The 21,976-nt window shown below is 41.8% G+C and overlaps 1 protein-coding gene across 3 annotated transcripts in view; it reads left to right on the top strand.

Annotated features, from left to right (window-relative positions):
* rab3da (RAB3D, member RAS oncogene family, a) overlaps nt 1-21,758 on the top strand; it is a 49,347-nt gene extending 27,589 nt beyond the window's left edge. The window contains exons 3-6 of one of the 3 annotated variants that reach the window (XM_068021185.1): nt 4,649-4,767; nt 5,981-6,105; nt 17,235-17,336; nt 20,711-21,758. In XM_068021185.1, the coding sequence (XP_067877286.1) occupies nt 4,649-4,767; nt 5,981-6,105; nt 17,235-17,336; nt 20,711-20,733 (369 nt within the window). In that variant the 3' untranslated portion in view covers nt 20,734-21,758. Of the gene's footprint in view, nt 1-4,648; nt 4,768-5,980; nt 6,106-8,076; nt 13,122-17,234; nt 17,337-20,399; nt 20,600-20,710 lie in introns of those variants that run through there. The other 2 variants (XM_068021183.1, XM_068021184.1) reach the window with 2 other exon arrangements.
* The last annotated feature ends 218 nt before the right edge of the window (nt 21,759-21,976 follow it).

Below are 21,976 nucleotides of genomic sequence, written 5' to 3'. Positions count from 1 at the left end.
GGGAAGAACATGGAGAGACAATATAGAATAAAGGGTACAATTCTAAAGGGGGTGCAGGAGCAGAGGGATCTAGATGTATATGTGCATAAGTCATTGAAGGTGGCAGGACAGGTTGAGAGTGCGGTTAATAAAGCATACAGTATCCGGGGATTTATTAATAAGGGCATAGAGTACAGGAGCGAGGAAGTTATGTTAAACTTGTATAAGATACTAGTTCGGCATCAGCTGGAGTATTGCGTCCAGTTCAGGGTGCCACACTTGCGGAAAGATGTGAGGGTATTGGAGACAGTACAGAAAATCTTCATGAGAATGATTCCAGGGATGAGGAATTTCAGTTATGAAGATAGATTGGAGAAGTTAGGACAGTTTTCCTTGAAGAGAAGGCTGAGAGGTGATTTGATAGAGATATTCAAAATCATGAGGGGTCTGGACAGAGTAGATAGAGAGAAACTGCTCCCACTTGTGAAAGGATCGAGAAAGGAAAAACCTTTTCACGCAGCGAGTGGTTAAGATCTGGAATGCGCTGCCTGAGAACGTGGTGGAGGCAGGTTCAATTCAAGCATTCAAAAGGGAATTAGACATTTATATGAAAAGGAAGAATGTGCAGAGTTACGGGGAGAAGGCAGGGAAATGGAACTGAGGTAATTGCACTTTCAGAGAGCCATTACAGACATGATGGGCCAAATGGCCTCCTTCTGCACTGTAACGATTTTGTGATACCTGCAAGAGAAAAGGGCAGCTGATGCCAGCCCCTGATGGGGCAGCAATTTGCAGGTTCTATAGTAATCCTAGAGAGCATCATTGGGCTGAGGTTGTGCTCCTGGCATGTGACCTGAGCACCAAAGTGGAATTTGTAGCCCTCGAATCATAGAATCTTCCAGAAGAGAAGGAGGCCATTCGGCCCATTGTGCTTGATGCAGCTCTTTGAAAGAACTGTACAATTTCGTCCGACTCCCCAGGTTTTTTCCCCCATAATGTTGAATGATGGCCTCAGTGGTGGGGGTGATTTAAGCAATAGGAAAGTCACATGCGTGTATTAGACAGTACACCCAGTAACTTAAAGTAGATTTAAGGTATTCAAACATTTAATTAGTGGGACCAGAGAAGTGTGCTGGAAGCATAATGGATTCACACAAGGTGGGCACTGAGAAACACCAGTATTGCAGGGTGGGAATGCAGGCATGATACTTGTTTTGTGACCTACACACAGTGCCACGTCCACTCGCCATATCTTGCTGGGTTCCATTGGAGGGCAGTCTTCACTCCAGGCATCGATTGGCAACCATTCCATATGGGCAGTGATGTTCACAGAATATAGCAGATTAAGACACTGATCACATGTTCTAGTATCTCCTTAAGTGGCTCAGTGTAGCATTTTGTTTGATAATGCTCCTGTTAAAGGTGCTCTATAAATGCAAGTTGTTGTTGTGAAGAGATGCTTACTATAGTCTTCAATCTCCTCACTCCCAATCTAGGCAGTTCAATGATCCAGTTGCTCCGTGAGTCAGCTTCCTTTTTAAAATTTGTTCTGAAGCAAATTTGGTCACACTGTTCCCTGACGGGGCAAGGGCTGATTCAGGTGGCCTCACATAGAGTGGACACTTATTGCGTCATCCCCTCGATGAATTCTATAGCAACGAACCTCATATTACTGTGCTATTTTCTGCCAGTTACTGTTGCTAGGATATTGAAGCTGCTTGACAGCAGGTTTCTGTCTCCACAATGACGGAAGCTGTTGTGTTGTAATGCAAGTGCAAGAGGCATCTTTCTATCATTAACAGGTTGAAACATGTTTTCAGGATATATCAGTGAAACAACATCTTAAAACTGAATAATTTAAGTACTTAGCACATGACTAGAAGTTTCTTCTTGGATTTATTAAACAAACATTTGCTCAATGCCATCATTGCTTAAAACAAACAGTTCCAAATCTTGAAATTGCTGGAAACACTCAACAGGTCAGTCAACATCTGTGGAGAGAGAATAACTGTTAACGTTTTGGGTGTGGACTCCTTGTAGTTCTGACTAGGGTGTCTACATCTGACTTGCTAACTTAACTCTTCTCTCTACAGATAGTGTCTGACCTCCTAAGCGTTTCCAGTGTCTGCAGTACTTTGGTTGAAAACCCTGCTGGGTCCCAAAGAGTTAGAGGAGAACACTAAGTCTTTCAGAAGAACTCTGAGCTCATGCTGCAAATGGTAGATTATTTAGGATAAGACAGCGTTCCACCTCTGCCTATAAGGCATGATGGGCAGAGAGGTGTCTAGTGAGAGCAGAGGTAAAGGTAAATTTTCAAAGCAAAGTCGTTTCTAAAATTTTTTAAAATCATTTTTGGCATGTGGGTGTCATTGGTAAGGCTGACATTTATTGCCCATTCCTAGTCACCCTTGAGGAGGTGGTGGTGGGCCTTCTCAAACTGCTGCAGCCAGTGTGGTGAATGTTTTGATGTGGGGAGTTTCAGCGATGATGAAGGAGCGATGATATATGTCCCAAGTCGGGATGGTATGTGACTTGGAGGGGAACTTGGAGGTTCCCCTCATGTGCCTGCTGCCTTTGTCCTTCTAGGTGGTGGAGGGTGTGGGTTTGGGAAGTGCTGATGAGGTATTTGCGTGTGCGTGGAAAAAGGGCTGTGGGAAGTCTCACAAGGCTACTTGTGCCCTACCTAGACCCATGCCAGTATGCACGACCAATTCCAGCACCACTGTTGTGGATCAACCTCTGCCAGGCCAGTGGCTGCGGCTTGAAGATAAAGCTGGCAGACCTTGAGGCCGGAGGCTGGAAAGACCCATTTGTTTTCTCTAACTGGGTCTCTTTACACCAGCCTTAGTGAGGGCATAAGACCTAAGCATTAGGAGCCGATGGTGCTCATCGGGTCTTTCAGTACACAGCTTCAAAGCAGAATTCTGATGAAGAAGGAAGTAATAATTGACGACTGCATCTCTGTCAACTTGCGGGAAGTGAATGCAGCATTCAGTTAGAAACAGAGCCAAGCTCCATTCTCCTAATTGCTTCAAGAATATATTGACTATTTCTGACATGATGGATTGGCGAAGGAGCTGGAAGCTGATGTACTGAGAGCCTGGGGACTTGTTATGATGTCCAATAATGAGGGAAGATTCTGCTGCATCGTGCAGTAACTGAGTATCCGCATTTCTTGTTTCTTCTATATGCTTAAGAGTCTCCAAGCTGAACTACAAAGTATTGCGTGTAGTTTCTGTTTGCCTGAGATGGCTCAGTCTCCATGGGGAGACACACTAATTTGTTTTTATTTACTCACAGGACATGAGCATTGCTGACGAGGCCAGCATTTATTGCCCATCCCTCAGGGCAGTTAAGATTCAACCACATTGCTGTGGATCTGGAGACACATATTGGCCAGGCTGAGCAATGACGGCAAATTTCCTGCTGTAAAGAACATTGAACTAGATGGGTTTTTACAACGATCTGATAGTTTCATGGTCACCATTACTGAGACTAGTGTTTTAATTCCCTATTTACATAATGAATTAAATTTAAATTGCTCAGCTGCCATGGTAATATTTGAACCCGTGTCTCTGGATCATTAGTCCAGGCCTCCAGATGGTGAGGCCAGCCTTCAAATTCAAGTGACCGCTGATGTTTGCCAGAGGCTTGTTTTCTGGCTTTGGGTGAGTTGTGGCTGGGAGGTGGAATTTTTTTTGTGGTTTATTGGGATGTAATGTGATGCCAAGTCATAAGAATCTCGAGGGTCCTGGGTTCAGTCTCTGGTCTATGTTGAGTTAGCTAATTTCAGTCAGGAGACTCTCTTACCACTTCTCAAAAGGAGACACTCCTTAAAGCTAATGATTTTGGCTCGGCTTTTAGTCACCTGCCCAATATTATATTTATATTTAATATTTAATGATACAGCACTGAAACAGGCCCTTCGGCCCACCGTCCGTGCCGACCATCAACCACCCATTTATACTAATCCTACACTACCACATCCCCACCTGTCCCTATATTCCCCTACCACCTACCTATACAAGGGGCAATTTACGATGGCCAATTTACCTATCAACCTGCAAGTCTTTGGCTGTGGGAGGAAACCGGAGCACCCGGAGGAAACCTACGCGGTCACAGGGAGGACTTACAAACTCCACACAGGCAGTACCCAGAATTGAACCCGGGTCGCTGGAGCTGTGAGGCTGCGGTGCTAACCACTGCGCCACTGTGCCGCCCACTCCTTATGTGGTTTGATGACATTCCTCTGAAGGAAGTTGGGACATGTAACGATATTAGAGGTGCTGTATGAATGCAAGTTGTTGTTGTACTATTGGCTGATACCCCGCCCCCCACCCCCCCCTTGGTTAAACAGCCTGGACTTCTGCCCTTGATAATTACTAAATGGCTTGTTGGAAAATGCACGAATGGGGGTTGAGTGAGGACAGCATTGGACTCCGCTGTAATGGCTCTGCATCGGAAATAGGCCCTCATTCCAAAGAATGGCTTCATTAGCAGTGCCATGGAATGTTGCCTTTATCTGTGTGAACAGATTCAAAAGGAATGGAGAAAATTGGCATGGGAGCAGGATGTGAATGAGATTTGTGGGCTTCTGCTGTGATTAGTCCCTCCCAATCCAGGAATTATGTTGGGAATCCCTAAATTCCTTTTCCTCCATTCTTCATAGGACACTGCAGGCCAAGAACGTTACCGTACCATCACTACAGCCTATTACAGGGGTGCTATGGGATTCCTGCTAATGTATGATATCGCCAACCAGGACTCCTTCCATTCTGTACATGATTGGTGAGTATACAGAGCGCCTATAAATCCCGAGTCAAATCTACAATGGCCTTCCAGATCCTGGTATTTGCAAAATGTTACTTTCATTCTTGGTGCTTTCTATTTTCCTCCTATTTAAGCTCTATATGTGGTTGGCCTGCTTTATATTGGTTTTTCTTAATCTTTCCCTCAGGCAACCAAATTTGAGGATAACAAATAAAATACCAATACTTCATAGAACTGTTGTCCATTAAAAGAGGCTACTTTAATTGCCTGATGTAGATCCTGGATTAGTCCAGGGTTGCACTCAGGTTCCTTGGTAAGCGAGTTGTATTCCAAATATAAAACAGTTTCATTTTCAGATTCTCTAACAGCCCTTAAAAACAGCTGAAGTTTGACAGTGGAAGTGCTTTTTTTCCCCTTCATTGATAACAATAAGGAATCTTATCAGTCATTTTGTGTTGTTGCCTTTGCAACTGTGATACATCGGCACTGCGAGAGTAGAGGGCATGGGGTGCGTGTTCACAAATCTTGGCAAGCCAAGTTGCTAAGCGGTTAAGAAAGCCTACAGGATACATGGCTTTGTAAATCGCTGCGTTGATTATGAAAATGAGGACACCATCCTAAACCTTTAAAAATCACTGGTTAGGCCTCAGCTGGAGTATTCTGGGCACAACAATTTCGGAACGCCCTTGAGAAGGTACAGGGCAGGTTTACCATAGATGAGGGTGTTCAGTTATGTGGAGAGATTGGAGAAGCTGGGATTGTTCTCCTAAGAGCAGAGGTTAAGATATTCAAAATTATGAGGGATTTTGACAGAGCAAGTAGGGAGAACAGTTTCTTCTGGAAAATGGATTGGTAACCCGAGGTCAGAGATTTAAAATAATTAGCAAAAGAACTAAGGGGGGGAAGCTAGGAGAAATTTCTTCCCACAAAGGATTGTGAAGATCTGGAACATACTGCCTGAAAGGGTGGTGGAATTAGATTCCATAGGATTTTTCAAAAGTCACTTGGACATGTACATTAAGAGGAATAATTTGCAATGCTACAGGGAAAGAGCTTGGGATGGAGGTCTAAGTTGGACAGCTTTTTCAAAGAGTACAGGCATGACAGGCCTTCAGTGTTGTCGGATTCTATGATTGAACCCAATCTTGGCCAATACAAACCCCTGGATGGAGTTATCAAGGTAGCTTTAACTGCATTTTCTTCATTCCTGTGGTGTCCTTTTGTCCAACAGGGCTACACAGATCAAAACCTACTCCTGGGACAATGCTCAGGTGATCCTAGTTGGCAATAAGTCTGACCTGGAAGATGACCGTGTTGTCCCCACAGAAGACGGAAAGCGATTGGCTGATGAATTAGGTATGCCAAATATGGTTTGAACCATTTGCTACTTGCCTGAGGTGAACAATAGTTCTGTAGGCTAAAGGTCACTTAGCTTTCCAGGGTTTTCCACCCAACTGTTACATGGGCGGCGCAGTGGTTAGCACCGCAGCCTCACAGCTCCAGCGACCCGGGTTCAATTCCTGGTACTGCCTGTGTGGAGTTTGCAAGTTCTCCCTGTGTCTGCGTGGGTTTCCTCCGGGTGCTCCGGTTTCCTCCCATATGCCAAAGACTTGCAGGTTGATAGGTGAATTGGCCATTATAAATTGCCCCTAGTATAGGTAGGTGGTAGGGAAAATATAGGGACAGGTGGGGATGTGGTAGGAATATGGAATTAGTGTAGGATTAGTATAAATGGGTGGTTGATGGTCGGCACAGACTCGGTGGGCCGAAGGGCCTGTTTCAGTGCTGTATCTCTTAAAAAAAAAAATTGCGCGTCATTGCCTTTTGAGTGCTGAGGTGTGGTAGGAATGTAACTAAACACCAACATGAGAATGAGCACTGGAGCCCATGCAGGATGTATGATTTGATTCTCGATTTCTACAAACCTTCAGGTGAGCAATTCTTAGGTCAGCTGCTAGAGACAGGATTACTGGAAAGTTTCCTCTAGGAAGGAAAGAACATTGGCTTCTCTGGAATCATTGATCATCATCATCTCCTTTTCTGAGTCTAGCAGCTCACAACGCAACCCGTTTCTTCCACAGCTTTACATCCAGCAGATTGCACTCTGGGTTGTCTCTGTAGCCTTTTCACGTGGGCAGGCTGTTAACCTGACTGGCAACTCCACACCAGGAAAACCGACTATATGCAATGGTGGGGAGGGGGAGGGGTGTTACCACTCCACTTACATTGGACGTGAGTACCCCGCTGCATAACAACCTGGTTTACTGAGACTAGAACTCCCATCTCCACTCATCAGGGCTGTCTGTACTGGGGCTCAAACTTGTAACCCTGTGCCTGAGAGCAGAGAATGCTACCACTGAGCCAAGTCTCACTCTTGGAGCTATTAGAAGATGCGCATTACTTTTCCTGTGACAAGAGTGAAACACTTTTCCTCTGATGGTCCATGTTACTGTTTTTTTCCCCCCTTTCTCTCGTGGTACATCTAGGGTTAAAAGTCAAGTAACTCACATAAAATGGCACAACCAATAGTAAAAATAAAATGGCAAGGGTTTTCTGTTTGATCTCTGGAGCTGTTGCAAACTGCCGAGATATTGGCTAGGTGAAGGAATGCTCCAGGTCGCAGAGGATGAGGGCTTGCCCTCGGAAGTGGTCTGACACATTGAGTAGTGAGGAAGATAACCCGGAGAGAAGACCGAAAAACTCTTTTCCCCTGTTCATTTTCAAACAAGCTGTCTCTTTTTTATTTTACAAGTTATGTAAGCTGACCACAAGTCAAAGGAGAATATGATCAGGGATGAAACTTATGCCAAATCCTTTGAGGGTCCAGTATGTAGGAAATAGCCTCGGATTTTGGGTCATTATGTCCGTGTTAGCAAGTATAAAGCTGGAATGCACAGCCAAGTGAAGCAGAGGTGATTTGCCTCTAGTGGTGACACCTTCGAAGGTGTGCTAGAGGCTGTAATTTTGGGAACACACAGATCTGGGCTGGGGAAGTTAGAGATGAGGAGGGGTGAAGCCATGGAAGGATTTGAAAACTAAGACGAGAATTTTAAAATTGAGACATTGCTGGACCAGGAGCCAACTTAAGCGGGATAGCACAAGGGTGATGGGCGAATGGAACTTGGTGCAAGTTAAGATGCGGGCAGTAGAGTTTTGGATGAGCTCAAGTTTACAGAGGGTGCAAGGTGGGAGGCCAGCCAGGAGAGCGTTGTAATAATTTCTCCACAGCTCAGTAGTATGTTGCTCAGACTCCTTATCAATGGTGCCAGTTGGTGAGGCGTTAACTCATTTTCACCACTGTATTCCTCTTTCTATCGTTTTGTGCAGGCTTTGAGTTTTTCGAAGCGAGTGCAAAAGAAAACATTAACGTGAAGCAAGTTTTTGAGCGTCTAGTCGACATCATCTGCGTGAAGATGTCCGAGAGCCTTGATGCGGACCCCACGCTGATCAATAACAGCAAGAATTCATCCCTTGCGGAGAATCCCCAGCCACAGCAAAACAGCTGTCCATGCTAGGAACCCTCACCTCTGACCTCTTACTCTTTTCAAGCATCAACCAGGGACGGCTGTTAAGCGTGGATTTGGGGAAGGGAGTAAAATTTGACTTCAAATTTATTTGAGATTCAGGGCTAACACTTGTCAAAATATATTCCATTTTTATTGAGAACTTGGCCAAACATTTCTAAGCGTGATAGGTGCTAAAATCCACCTACCCATCCAATTGAGGAGCTGCTTTCAACACTCAATTCGCACAGGTCTAAAGCAGCTGGGAAGTGGGAATTGGTGGATAAAATAGTACTCGTTCAGCACTGACATTGGTAGCTGGTGCCCTGTATCTGCCATGGATGGGAGGGATGTTTCCAAATTGGAAAACTGGGAACTTGAGTCTCCACATAGGGATAAAGAATAATTTAAAAAATAAATGGCCCCAAGTTTGGACTTTTTTTTATTTTTCTATTTGAAGATAAGATGAAGACTGGCACAGTCATTACCCACTGAGAGTGTCATAATGGAAATTACAGCACCATTTCCTAGTGTATTGATGGGTTATTGGTGATCAATGGCTCAAATGTGTGAACAGAGATTGCTCCATGAAACCATCTCCCAACACCCAATCCTTCCCCCTATGCGGGGGAATGTTACACTAGGAAGGAAACCCATAACTTTGTGTCTTCTGCTATTACTGAAGTCCTGGCATTAGGGCAGAGACTGTGAAGCATTAATGCCAAATTTAAAATGGTATTTGTACACGCATGTTACCAATTCTCTGCCATATATGTATAAATTAATTGTTTTCAGAATTATTGAACCAGTGTTTTATTCGCTGATGTCTGTGCAATGTGGTTTTGACTTTCGTTCAAGAAGTTGACTCACTGAGTGGAAGTGAAGCACACATTGGATTGACTCTCGGTGAATGTGCTTCATATATCTGACTTCTAGCTACTACATGCTCATACCTGTCTTTCAATGCTTTTACTGGAGCTCCTTCATGTTTGTCTTTTGTTGAAGGTTGCTCCAATAGGTGTTGTGACTGATCAGCATGAAGTCTGCAGGCGTGGTTTGTTTCTGATTATAAGACCTGAAAATGCAACATGTTCCTTTGAGTGTAGTTACATATACATAGCAGGAACTGGGCAATTGGCCCAGCTGGTCTATGCCAGTGTTTGTCCTCCACACCAGCCTCCTCCCACTGTATTTCATCTAATCCTACCTGCATAACCTTTCTCCCTCATGCTTATCTACTTTGCTCTTCTCCATCTTCTCCAGTGTCTCTGCCTCGTTTTTATAGGGAGACCAGAACTGTGCACAGTTGCAAAGTGTGGTCTAGCCAAGGTTTGATACAAGTTAAACGTATTCTTTCAAAATGTTTTGAAATATTTCTAAATCAACTTGCATGCGGTTTCTAAGTTAAATGAAGAGGCTGAGTAGTATTTGGTGATGAGTGTTTGAAATCCACCCAGAGGGGTTGGAATTGTCAAGTCAACTTCATAATTCTATGACTCCTTCATGGATGTGTTTTTCTAGTTCTTGGCCAGGCTACCAGAACATCCTACGTATCATTCGGAAGTACAAACAAACTAAGGAGACTTGGTTCCACATAGTGGCACACATCCAGTCAGCTGGCATTGAGAATAACTATTGTCAAAGCCTTTGTGGTATAGGTTTACTCAGACTGAGGGGTTGAAATGGACATTCTTTCACTCTTGTCCATGGGCTGGGGAAGAGATGGGATGATGGTTTGAGTTCTGATTTGCTGATGGTGACATCGCCACATCAGGAGACACTGATGTAAGTTGGGAAAATTTACACTGTTCAGACTGTCCAAAATTATGGTGCATCAAAATTAGAGGGAATTTTTTCTTTTCTATTCTTCAAAGGTGTTGGTTTTGAAGGTATTTGTCTATTGATGCACTCGGTAGGTGGACCCTTTACTTGTCTCTTGACCCTGAGGTAAACCCAAACAGCAGCAGATGTCAGTAATCTCCATTGCCTGTTGCTTACTGCCACTGTACCTGTTGGCAGTAGTAATATTTAGAAAATAACACAGTCTAGGATTGCTGCATTCTGATTTACCAGTGGTGCTTTCACAGGTCTGACTGTGAGTACTCGTATGGCCTGAGAGACTGATGAACACCAGAAGAAAGAGTAGCATTTATATAGCATCTTTCACAGGAAGGTAGGAGCAGAAGGAGATTATTTAGCTCCTCAAGCCTGTTCCGTGCCATTCAATAGGAACATAGCTGATCTGCGACCTAACAGTATATATCTGCCTTTGCTGTGGGGTAAGGGGGAGGGGTGAGAGGATAGGACCCTGATAGCAACCTCAATGTGACAGTTCAGCTGTAAATCTCCAAGATAATAAGATACCCAATTTACACCACCAAGTTTATTTTTGAATTGGCTGGCATTATACTTTATTTGGCTCTATGATATTTGGTGCTTTTTTGTTACCACTGCCGTTGTGATTAGAGACATTTTCCATTGCAGTTCTTTTTAACAGTTGAGACATAGCCTTAGTAGAAGCAATAGAGGGGGAGGGAGCAGAAGGGCACCTCCGCTAACAATGGTATGTGAAGCAAGATGAGACATAAACTTGTCATTTCCTCCTTCACTTTTCCCTATTTTACTGCTTCACAGTGGAAAAATGCAAGGTACATAATTGTTTGAAGCTGTGAGTTCTGCATTTTTAGGATTTGATTTTTTAGTATTATTGGGTTGGAAGACATAGTGTTTCCGGATTTTTAGATGACTTCATTTGGTCTCTGGATGTGGGTGAATGCTGGCATTTCTTGTCCAATCCTTGTTGCTCTCGAGCAGGTGGTGGTGGTAAGCATCCCCTTGAACCCCTTCAGTCCTTGTATTGATGGTGTTGACATTACATTGTTGGGTGATAGAGAATTCCAGGATACTGACCCAGTGACGATGAAGCAACAGCAAATGTATATCCAGCTCAGGACTTGGAGGAGAACCTGGGCTTGATCGTGTTCTTATGACATTGCTGCTCTTGTCCTTGTCTTCGTCAGGAGACAACCTAGACTTCTTGTGTTCAACAGATTTGTGGAGCAGTGATGATCAACATTACATACTGGATTGCTTCTGGGGATTGGTCACAATGGCATTGACCAAGTGGCCTGGCTCAAGTCATAAAAGTTGAGTTGGCATTTGAAAGTAAGGGTTGGAATTGAGGCTCTCTCCCATGGCAGATGGTTGACAATGAATCGAGGAGTTGACTGCAGCTGACACGAGGATTCCCCTCGTGGGAGAGAGAAAAGGGAACACACTAATTTGGCCCCCCTCACAAGAAGTGCACTTGACTAATTTTGGAGTAATGTTAATAGAGGATCTTACATAGTTAGAGTCTATGGCCATTTGGCCCAACTGGTCCGTGCTGGTGTTTATGCTTCACACGAATCTCCTCCTACACTACTTTACCTAACCCTATCAGCATATCCCTTTATTTCTTTCTCCCGTATATTTATCTAGCTTCCCCTTAAATAAATCTATATTATTCACCTCAACTATTCCATGTGGCAACAAATTCCACATTCTCACCACTCTCTGGGTAAAGACATTTCTCATGAAATCCCTATTGGGATTTTATTTGTGACTATCTAAGTATGACCCTGAGATTTGGTATAGTTTCTGTATCTGTGCCTTACATTTTCATTATCCCAGAGGAAAACATTCAGAGGGAGATACAACTCGGGAATTAAGTAGAAAGATTAAGTGCCAAATAGGATTCAATGAACTCCAGGTGCAGGGGTCTAAAAAAACATCCCCTGCTGCAGAGGGTTTTGTGCCCAAATTCACACCTTGCTGAAATTTCTCTTCACTTCCAGTTGGTGCTGAAGCCTGGATTGCAGAATGTACCGGAATGAACCATACTGTTGCCTTGTTCTGTTTTCCTCCCTGGATTACAGTTTTGCAACCAAAGACCATTTTGTATCCTGAGGTGTTAGCGAACCTTTCTTCAATTAATTAAAAAAAATATTTTGGTCCTGACTTCAACTGCTAGGAATCCTCACATCGAAACCAAATGTATTTGAGAAATGTAACCTGTTCATTCTCCTGCATCTAAATGGTGGATGGCTGCTATTTAGGACCAGTGATTGGCACCTCTAAATGCCAACTCCATAATATTCTTTCATTGTTTTCCAGCACCTGGTGCCAATAGTGTCGTTAGTGCCTGAAACTGAGTGATGGTTGCACTAGGGAAGGGCTAGTGCTCCTGATTGCCAGTGACACCCACATCCCATGAAAGAATTTTTTTTTAAATTGACTATGTTTTCAGCCAGCCAGTTAGCACCCAGATGGGCAACAAAGTGATCTGCTTGTTGCGGAAATATTAGAGAATGCCGGGCAGTCCATTGGATGATGTAGGACCTCACGTGAAACCGGTGAAATGGGGCCGCTGACAATATCAGGATGTTGTGGATTGGTGAATTTGCACATCGTTACAAGGGGCAAAGGGTGTGAGGGAAAAACCTGATTCATATTTACATTGCCTTATCTGTAAGATGCAACTGGCACAGGAGATCTTAGTAAATACTTAGTAAATTGGCCCTAAAACAACTGATAATTGTGAGGAAAACCTTTAAAGCAGATTGTCTTTGCATAGACCTGCATTGTATGTGTAAGAGCTATAAATTATATATCTTTGAACCAAATTCCACAAGAGTATTTCCATGTTGCCTGTAAATAATAATTTGGGATTTTTTGTGCCAGGTTTGGGAGGAGGAGGGGATTAAAAAGTCACTATGAATGTCAACCTTTCCACCTTGTCTTGCACGTGTACTTTTTGTTGAGCCCATAGTAGCAGCCATCTTGTTTGTGTTAAACATTGTTTAATGTTGGAAAAAAAAATCAAAAATTAAAGATTAATATTCAACTTGCAAGAATCCAGTTTGTTTCTCTGTTGTTCAAACTTCATTCCACTTGTACAATAAGTAAGAATTGAGAGGGGAAGAGGATAAAGAAAAAAAAACTTACATTTATACAACGCTTTTCATGTCATCAGGACATCCCAAAGTGCTCAATAGCTATGAAGTACTTTTGAAGTGTAGTCACTGTTGTAGGAAACACAGGAGCCAATTTGTGCACAGCAAGATCACATAAACAGCAATGTGATAATGACCAGGTAATCTCTTTTTAGTGATGCTGGTTGAGGGATAAATATTTGCCAAATCAGTAGGAACCTGGTCAGCATCTACTATGTCAATCCCCTTAATCATCTTATATACCTCAATTAGATCTCCTTTCATTCTTTTAAACTCTAGACAGTAAAGGCCTAAACTGCTCAATCTCTCTTCATAAAACAAACCCCTCATCTCTGGAATCAATCTAATGAACCTCCTCTGAACTGCCTCCAATGCAACTACATCCCTCCTCAAGTAAGGGGACCAAAACTGTACGCAATACTCCAGGTGCGGTCTCACTAACGCCTTGTACAGTTGCAGCAACACTTCCCTACTTTTATACTCTATTCCTTTAGCAATAAATGCCAAAATTCCATTTGCCTTCCTTATTACCTGCTGTACCTGCATACTAGTTTTCTGCGATTCATGCACGAGGACACCCAGATCCCTCTGCACCGAAGCACTCTGAAGTTTCTGTCCATTTAGATAATTTGCTTTTCTATTCTTCCTACCAAAATGGATAACATCACACTTACCCACGTTAAACACCATCTGCCAAATTTTGGCCCATTCACCTAACCTATCCATATCCATTTGTAAATTTCTTATTTCTTTATTGCAACTTATTATCCCACCTATTTTAGTGTCAGCTGCAAATTTGGCTATAGTACCTTCTATCCCTGCATCCAAGTCATTAATATAGATTGTAAATAGTTGGGGACCGAGGACTGAACCCTGTGGCACCCCACCAGTTACATCTTGCCAACCAGAAAAAGACCCATTTATCCCGATGCTCTGTTCTCTTGGTTAGCCAATCCTCTATCCAAGCTAATAAATTGCCCCTAACCCCATGTGATCCTACCTTGTGTATTAACCTTTTGTACGGCACCTTATCAAATGCCTTCTGAAAGTCCAGATATACTACATCTACAGGATCCCCATTATCCACTTTGCTTGTTACAGCTTCGAAGAACTCTAGCAAATTAGTCAAACACGATTTACCCTTCATAAAACCATGCTGACTCTGATGGATTGCGTTTTGACTTTCTAAATGTGCTGTTATTACTTCTTTAATAATGGATTCTAACAATTTCCCAAAGACAGATGTTAAACTAACTGGTCTATAGTTTCCTACTTTCTGCCTCCCTCCCTTTTTGAATAAAGGCGTTATATTGGCATGTAAGAGTTACAGGTGCATTGACTGAGGTCTGGTTGGTGTTTTGTAGTTGGTCTGTGAATCTGGGGAAGGGAAAAAGGTCAGATGAAGTTTAAACTCTCGATAGCTATTGTCATGCAGGCCCCCACCTGCCAGGAATGAAGCACATTAATTTCATCACATGGACATTAAACTTCAAATTGTTGCTGGGAAGAAGAGGGGCTATTACAAGGAATTGCCACAAGGAAAGACATTTTTGCATATTAGCAGACAGTGCTGGAACAAAGGAACCAGCCCCTGCTCCCCCAGTACACAGAACAAACATGCTCACACCTGTTTAGTCACATGGCTGTTGCAGAGTTTTGAACAGAGCTTTAAATTGGAGAAACTATGCTTGAAGACAGAAAACTCCTGGATTAAGAACATTTCCCTCCTGTCTGCTCTCTTCTCCTTCTCATCAGCTTTGGAATCCATTGAAGACATATGAACCCCGAGAGAGGAAAATCTCCTACAGTGAACAAGGTTTAAGAAGAATACTGGGCCCCAACAAAAAGCAAGAATTACCTACAAGCAAAAGCTACCTACAAAAGGATGCTACAGTGAGCTCGAAGCACAGTAACAAGAAACTCTTCAGGTATTGCCTAAAACCTCTCCACTTTATTTTTCTTCTGCTCTTTTCTGTCTCTATCTGCATGTGTGTATTGCGTATGCATGCTAGCGTGTGCGCGTCATGTATCCGTAGGCATTAACCAATTTAGAGTTTGTTTGTTTTAATATATTTCACTTTTCTTCTTTAAACCTAAGAAAGCCTGTTTATGCTCATTTCTTTACCTTATAATTGGAGCAAGGATTCACCAAGGGGGAGCTCAAAACAAAGTGTGTTTAAAAAAAATAAAACCCAGTTAAAGTAAGATATGCTGAAGGCTGAAAGGGAACCCCTAGACCTCTTTCTCACCTAGTCATAACACTATTCATGGACTTCTGCTTGAAAGTATGAGTGTGGAAAGTATAAAAAATAAGGACTTGCATTTATATAGCTCCTTTCATGACATCAGGACATCCCAAAACACTTTACAGCCAATGAAGTATTTTTGAAGTTTAGTCACGGGTGTAAAGTAGAAAATGGGGGAGCCAATTTGCACACAGCAAGCTCCCACAAACAGCAATGTGATATTAACCAGATCATCGGTTTTCGTGATGTTGGTGAGGGATAGATATTGACCAGGACGTTGGGGAGTACTCCCCTGCTCTTCAAAACTGTGCCTGGGGATCTTTTACATTCAGCTGAGAGGGCAGACAAGGCCTCGGTTTAATATCTTATCTGAAATACAGCACCTCTGACAGACAGGGCAACGCTCCCTCAAGAATAACAATGTAGAAAGTATAAGGGTTTCAAGCTTGGTACACTTCCAGTTACTTGGGGGCATAAACAAATATTGAGCTAATGGAGGGCTGCCTGTGCGACTGGAGTTGGATCCCAGTATGAGTTGGTACCTTCAGGAGGGGAGAGGAGAGGATAAAGATACAAGGATCCAAGCCCTAGAGACAAAATTTGGACTTTAGCACCATCTGGTGGTAGACTCATGATCTAATCCAGCAATTTCTCAATCCTCCACCTCGATCTCTGTTAAAGGGATTACAACATTAAACACAACAGGGTGTAAATAACATAAAATACTTCTTAAAATGCCAGTGTGTTTTTAATGAGAGTGATGACCTGGATTGGACCTGCATCATTCTTATGCAGGGTAACATTAGCATTGGTAAGCTTCTTATTACTTTAGTTATTGTCTTGCAGGGTTACCTGGAGCTGAGACCCTCAGTGATAGGTCCACCCACAGGTGCCATCAATAATCATGCAGACTGTTCAACTATCAATGCCCAGAGGTATTGTACACCAGCCTGAATCAGGGTAACTCATTGCCTTATCGGATACAGAGTAGTGACTTGGTTGCAAACGTGCCATCTAGGAGTCAACTTAACCTTGAGGAAACCCTCTTAATAACGCCCCCATTCGAAGGGGATAGTTACTTGTTAGAAATATTTAAATAGAGACAGTATCCCTTTTAAAAAAGGGTGTCTTGGCAACTGGCTGCATCGAAACAAATGAAATGGTTACAAAGAATGCATCCTTTCTGCTTTCTTCTAAATTATTTTATCATTTGCTTGAAAGATTTTTGCTAAAGTTTCCCATAGCAAGAAAACAGCTCCCAATCCCACATCCAACGGATAGCTCAAAGATCAACAATAGTCTCTGATAAAGGGTCATCGGCCTGAAATGTTAACTCTGTTTCTCTCTCCACAGATACTGCCAGACTTGCTGAACATGTCTAACACTTTCTGTTTACATTTCAGATTATCTGCAATATTTTGATCTTGTACCCACAAAGGTCTAGTTTCTTAAATCCGCATTACCCCCAGCACAGGCAGACTGTTCCCAGAAACCATACTACACCAATGCGTTCCTTAAGCAAAGAACATATACTGTGACTTTGTGAAATATATACATTGTAAACTCTTAAAACTACTGTTAAAATGTTTTTCTGTAAAGCATATGTTGGTTGCATCTGGATAATTTTGAAGAATCCTTGTTGGTTGGTTAGTAATTTTAATTGACTCAATGTTTGTATCTGTTGCTTTAAGCTCTAGGTCTATCCAGCACTTTTTAATCAGGAATTATTATTTTCTGTGCAGGTGTGGAGTTTGTAAAGGGTGCTTGGAAATGTGTTGGTTGCTTTGAAGAAGCAGCAAAAAGTCCCCCGTTCCATCTGGTGCTGTTCCTTGTTGAAACAGCAGGTAAGTGTATTAACTTGTGTGGCACTGAGTCATACAGAGTAGGAAGATTCCAGCTTCGATCCCTGGTCCACAGTGAATAAACTGATCTCAGATAGGGTGGTGGCTGAAGTGTGCTACAATTCGCCTCAGTATCCCAGTGCTACGAGGGGAATGTCAGGCAGCATTCTCGCTCCCGATTGCAAACCAGAAACCCCCGCTGGATGGTGGGTGTGCTTTTGCACTGCACAAGAGTTGAACTGGATTGGCTGTGATGCCCTCCGCTGTCAAATAGTCAGCTGGTACTCATTGTTTCAACTCACAGAGGTGATGCACCTAGGTGAGGCTGTTGTGGGCTGCCAGTAATTTAAACTGTAACTCAAGTAGTGCCAATTCCTACAGGAGCGAAAAAGGGAAGCTTAAAACATAGTCCAGTGAGGAGGAATCCTGCAGGGTGTTCTCCCAATCCTATGTTTTAATTGTGATAGAACAGCCATTGAAATCCCAGAAAAACAGGGGTTTCCATGACTCTTCTTCCAAACATACAGCGGACAAGAAGAAGAACCCCTCCAGAAATTTGCCTTCTCTGAGTACAGTACTGGTAATGTACCAGTCTGTGAAGATAATGAAGTTCAACTGCACATGAATGCAGCAGATGATGTAGTCTCTGAATTTGTCAGCAGGGAGCAGCAAGAGTCTGTTGGCTAGGGTATGTGTGCATTGTGAGCACATTTAATGGTTAGCATCCAGTGTTCATTATCTCCTGGATTCTCTCTCCAAAGTCTAAGCTTTATGTTTTCTTCTTCCTGTATTTGTAAAAGTTATTGCTTTTGCTGTCCACTCCTTTATCTGTCCTGTTCTAGCTGACTGTGAGAACGGGACCAAGATCTCCAAGTGCTACCCATCCCCGTACCCAAGTGTGAGGATGGGACCAAGACCCAGCTCTCCTCCAATGTTTTGTTATGGTTGATTGTGAGGTGGCCAGAGGAAAGAGTGATTGTACTCTACCCGCAGTGCCTCCTGGTGATGATGGTAGAGACAATTCTCTTTGGCTTTTCCAGAATAAAAACAAAGCCAGAACTGGGGGCACACTATGGGAAATTCATATCTGACTGTATCTGTTTCACAGTGTACTGTGAACCCTTGAATAGTTTTGGATTCAAGTTTGAACAAATGCAGTGAAGGTGACTTTAACTGAGAAATAAAGAAACATTTTGCTTCACTCAGGAGTTGGGTTACACCCTGACTCTGGGTTTACATTGCAAATATCCATAAGGGATTCTTTCTTTATTATTCATTCATGGCCATTCTGATGACTGATTCTACTGGAAACCTGTCCTGTAGTAAGTAGAGGAAGCTGATGCAGAAGAATAAATGTTTTTTTCTGTTTTACATCTAATGACAGCTTCACTTACAGTGACCACAGATGTTGTAACCACAACCGCAGAAAAGCAGTCCTGACTGTAAACAGACGAATGTTTCCATTTTCTGTGATTTTTCTATCCCTTTGGTCATGCATGAAAACACACTTGTCTTGTTGTTACGAGAGGGGATCACTTTGCTGTCTTACTGAATTTGAAACCAAGGCCGGTGATAAATATTCTAATGCAGTATAACGCTGGAGAATATTATATCTTTGAAGGAGGATTTTCTTGTGAAACAGTTTTTGTATCACAACAATAGATTACTGAGGAAAGAAAGCCTGTATTATTGATGTTTTCTTACATTTTCTCATGTTTTCTCAAATCCTATGGGTGCATAGATACGTCACAATTTTGAATAATATCTTATTTTTCAGGGTCTAATGTCGTGAACTGTGATCAAGATATGTTTAACATCAAATCACAGTCCCAGACATTAGACCCTGTTAAAGTTAGACAATTTACTGATTATAACTGTGAACTCATAACTCACTATTGTGCCAACCTCCAAGTTAATGGAAATATAAATTATTAAAGAAAAATAATAATGGTTGTATCTTAAGAATGAAATCAAACAATTACATTTTATTAGAAAATGCTTTCTGTATTAAATCAAAATCATAGTGTTTTGTTAAAATGATAGAATATATCTTTATATATAAAATAAAGATAATAGATGGTAGAAGACTATAACTTCATCATAGACTTATGATGACAAAAAATTAGTCAAAAGTCGATGTGGTTCATGACATCATTGGAATCTCTTGATCACATTATAGCATTATAACCCCTAACCATCCATAATTCTGTATGTATTGGTGGTTTTATCAAATAGTATTAAATTAATGCCTCGGCCTTAACAACGTTTCTCTCTTGGTCAGTAATATTCACATTCAAGGACTGGCAGCAAAAATCTATTGCATCCTCTGCATATACATTCTGAAATAGAATATGTTAACTGACACAGACAGACTGAGTGAAGTGTGGTTGGAAAGACCCACTCAAAACCTTACTAAGTGCACTATCCACCTATAGCACTCTGCATATGCTTATACTCATTGAGAATATAACAGTTGTTCCAACTGAGTAATTATGACTTTCTACATTTAGACTGCCTATGGGCAGAAATGACACCTAGGAATTCTTTTTATTTAGCTCATAGCTGCCCAAGATATATAAAAGCAGACTTCTAACTGGATAATCACTGATATTCTACAATAAATTATGATGATCCCTAGCCAATCGACATGGCCAATGAGGAACATGTGGCAGGGCATGGTTACATTTAAATGAAATAAACCTACTCTATAGAGCAATGTTATTTCCAACAAAGCCACTGCAGACTGAATTCCTCTAATCGTGAGGAGATGATACCACAAATTAGTTCTCAATGACATCATGAGTAACATATAAATGTCACAAAGACAAGTATTCATATATAAAAATAAAAGAATGGGTGGTAGAGATTGAGTTACAATGAAAGCAGGTTGCATTAAACAATTAGCCTGATGCCGTAGTGGATTATTATAGTATTGGAATCCTGTTAAACAATTAGCCTGATGCTTGAGTGGTTTATGATAGCATCGAATCCTTTGAGGAGATTTTCTGGTAACTGTTCCTACTCACCCATTTTTTTCAATCTTTTATTTACATACATATTTAATAGATCAAACAGAACCCAACAGAAACCTAAGATTTCTGAGTCCAAACTATACAATCCGGAAAAGGTTGATGAATAATGTCAGTGAAATGACCATGGCTAGCACCTTGACGAAGAAAATAAAGAAGAAGCAATGTTAAGAATGTCAGTGTAAGTGGCAATCACTGTCACAAGAAGCAAATCTATTCTAGGATGAAAATAAAAATGATGGACCTGCTGCTTATTTCCAGCATTTATTAGCATGTGAAATGAGAAATGGCAGGTTAACATTTTGGGTGCCGAGCCTTTCTCACCAGCAGTTTCTGTTTTTATTTCAGATTCCCAGCTGCTGATCTTTTAATTTCTCTGGTTCAAACTCGTCTGCTGATTGTCACCAATTGACATCAACTGCTAAAGAAAAATTCTTTCTATTTAGCATGGTTTATCCTTCTCATGCCCTTTGTGCTTTACCTTTCAAATTTCCCTCAAAATCTGTAGTTCTGCTGAAGCAGTATGTGGAAGAGAACAGACGTCATTATAAAATGTCATAAGGCCCTTTCTCAGTTTCATTATTGGCAACATATTCCATTTGATTCCCCTGGCCAGCCTGGTGAGGTCATTAACAAGGGTCTGACATTGAATAGCTGTTTGGGGGATGGACTGCCTGTGACACCTTCCTCCAAACTTGATGACAATCTTATTCTAGAGCATAACTGGCTGGTTGCTAAAGCACATTTGTTTTCTGGACAATATCTCTGCCAGTGTGAGCATCACTGCAGTTTCTGAGAATCTCGGGGCCTAAAACACTGCAGACCACCCAGAGGTTGCTCTTTTTTTCTGTCAGTGCTTTTGAACGTTGGAGTGCAGCTCTAGATTCTCCAATCTACAAAGAAATCCAATCAGGTGCCAGTGGGAAAATTTGGGCAGGCAGAAGTCCCACCCGGCTATTTTATTGACAATCTGAGGAAAATCCAGCCCTTAATCTCGTTTGCTGTCGTTAGATCTTACCTCGATGAAACCAATCCCAATAGCAACGCCACCAATAACAGCACTGTTCTTTTTGATCATTGAGGTTACTATAGTAAAACAGCCCTTAAAATATAAAGAAAGAATCGTATTGGTATATAATTTAATAAAGCATGAAATGCCACCTTTCTGGATATTTACTATTCAGAGTTTCATCAAAAATTCCATACCTTTGTATAGATAACAGTATCTGATGTGTCTTTACCATCACATTCAGGAGAAGTAGGGTCTCGACAACAACTCTTAGGATAAAGACGTCCTTTTAGTTTCCGATAGAATGATCCTCTAAAATCTGTGTAATTATTTAAACCACAGCAATGAAACTGAAATGGCAAAAGAATGTTCATTTAGAAAACTCTTCCAACCTGTTGTAAAAACCATCTAATCAAATGCAAAACAACAAGATAAATGCATAATTGACAAATACTGACTTTTTGTTGTAATTTGTGTTGTGACTTTATGTTCCATTTATTTCTATGGTATAGTATTCCTTAACTGTGCACCTTCTTCAATCAGAGGAAAAGCCGATGGCTTGTTCCAGTTCTTTTCACTCCCAGTGCTTCTTTGAATCTAAAAGT

This window comes from Heterodontus francisci, chromosome 43, assembly GCF_036365525.1.
Source record: "Heterodontus francisci isolate sHetFra1 chromosome 43, sHetFra1.hap1, whole genome shotgun sequence".
NCBI classification, from domain to species: Eukaryota; Metazoa; Chordata; class Chondrichthyes; order Heterodontiformes; family Heterodontidae; genus Heterodontus; species Heterodontus francisci.
This window is presented reverse-complemented; position numbering and strand designations above follow the sequence as displayed.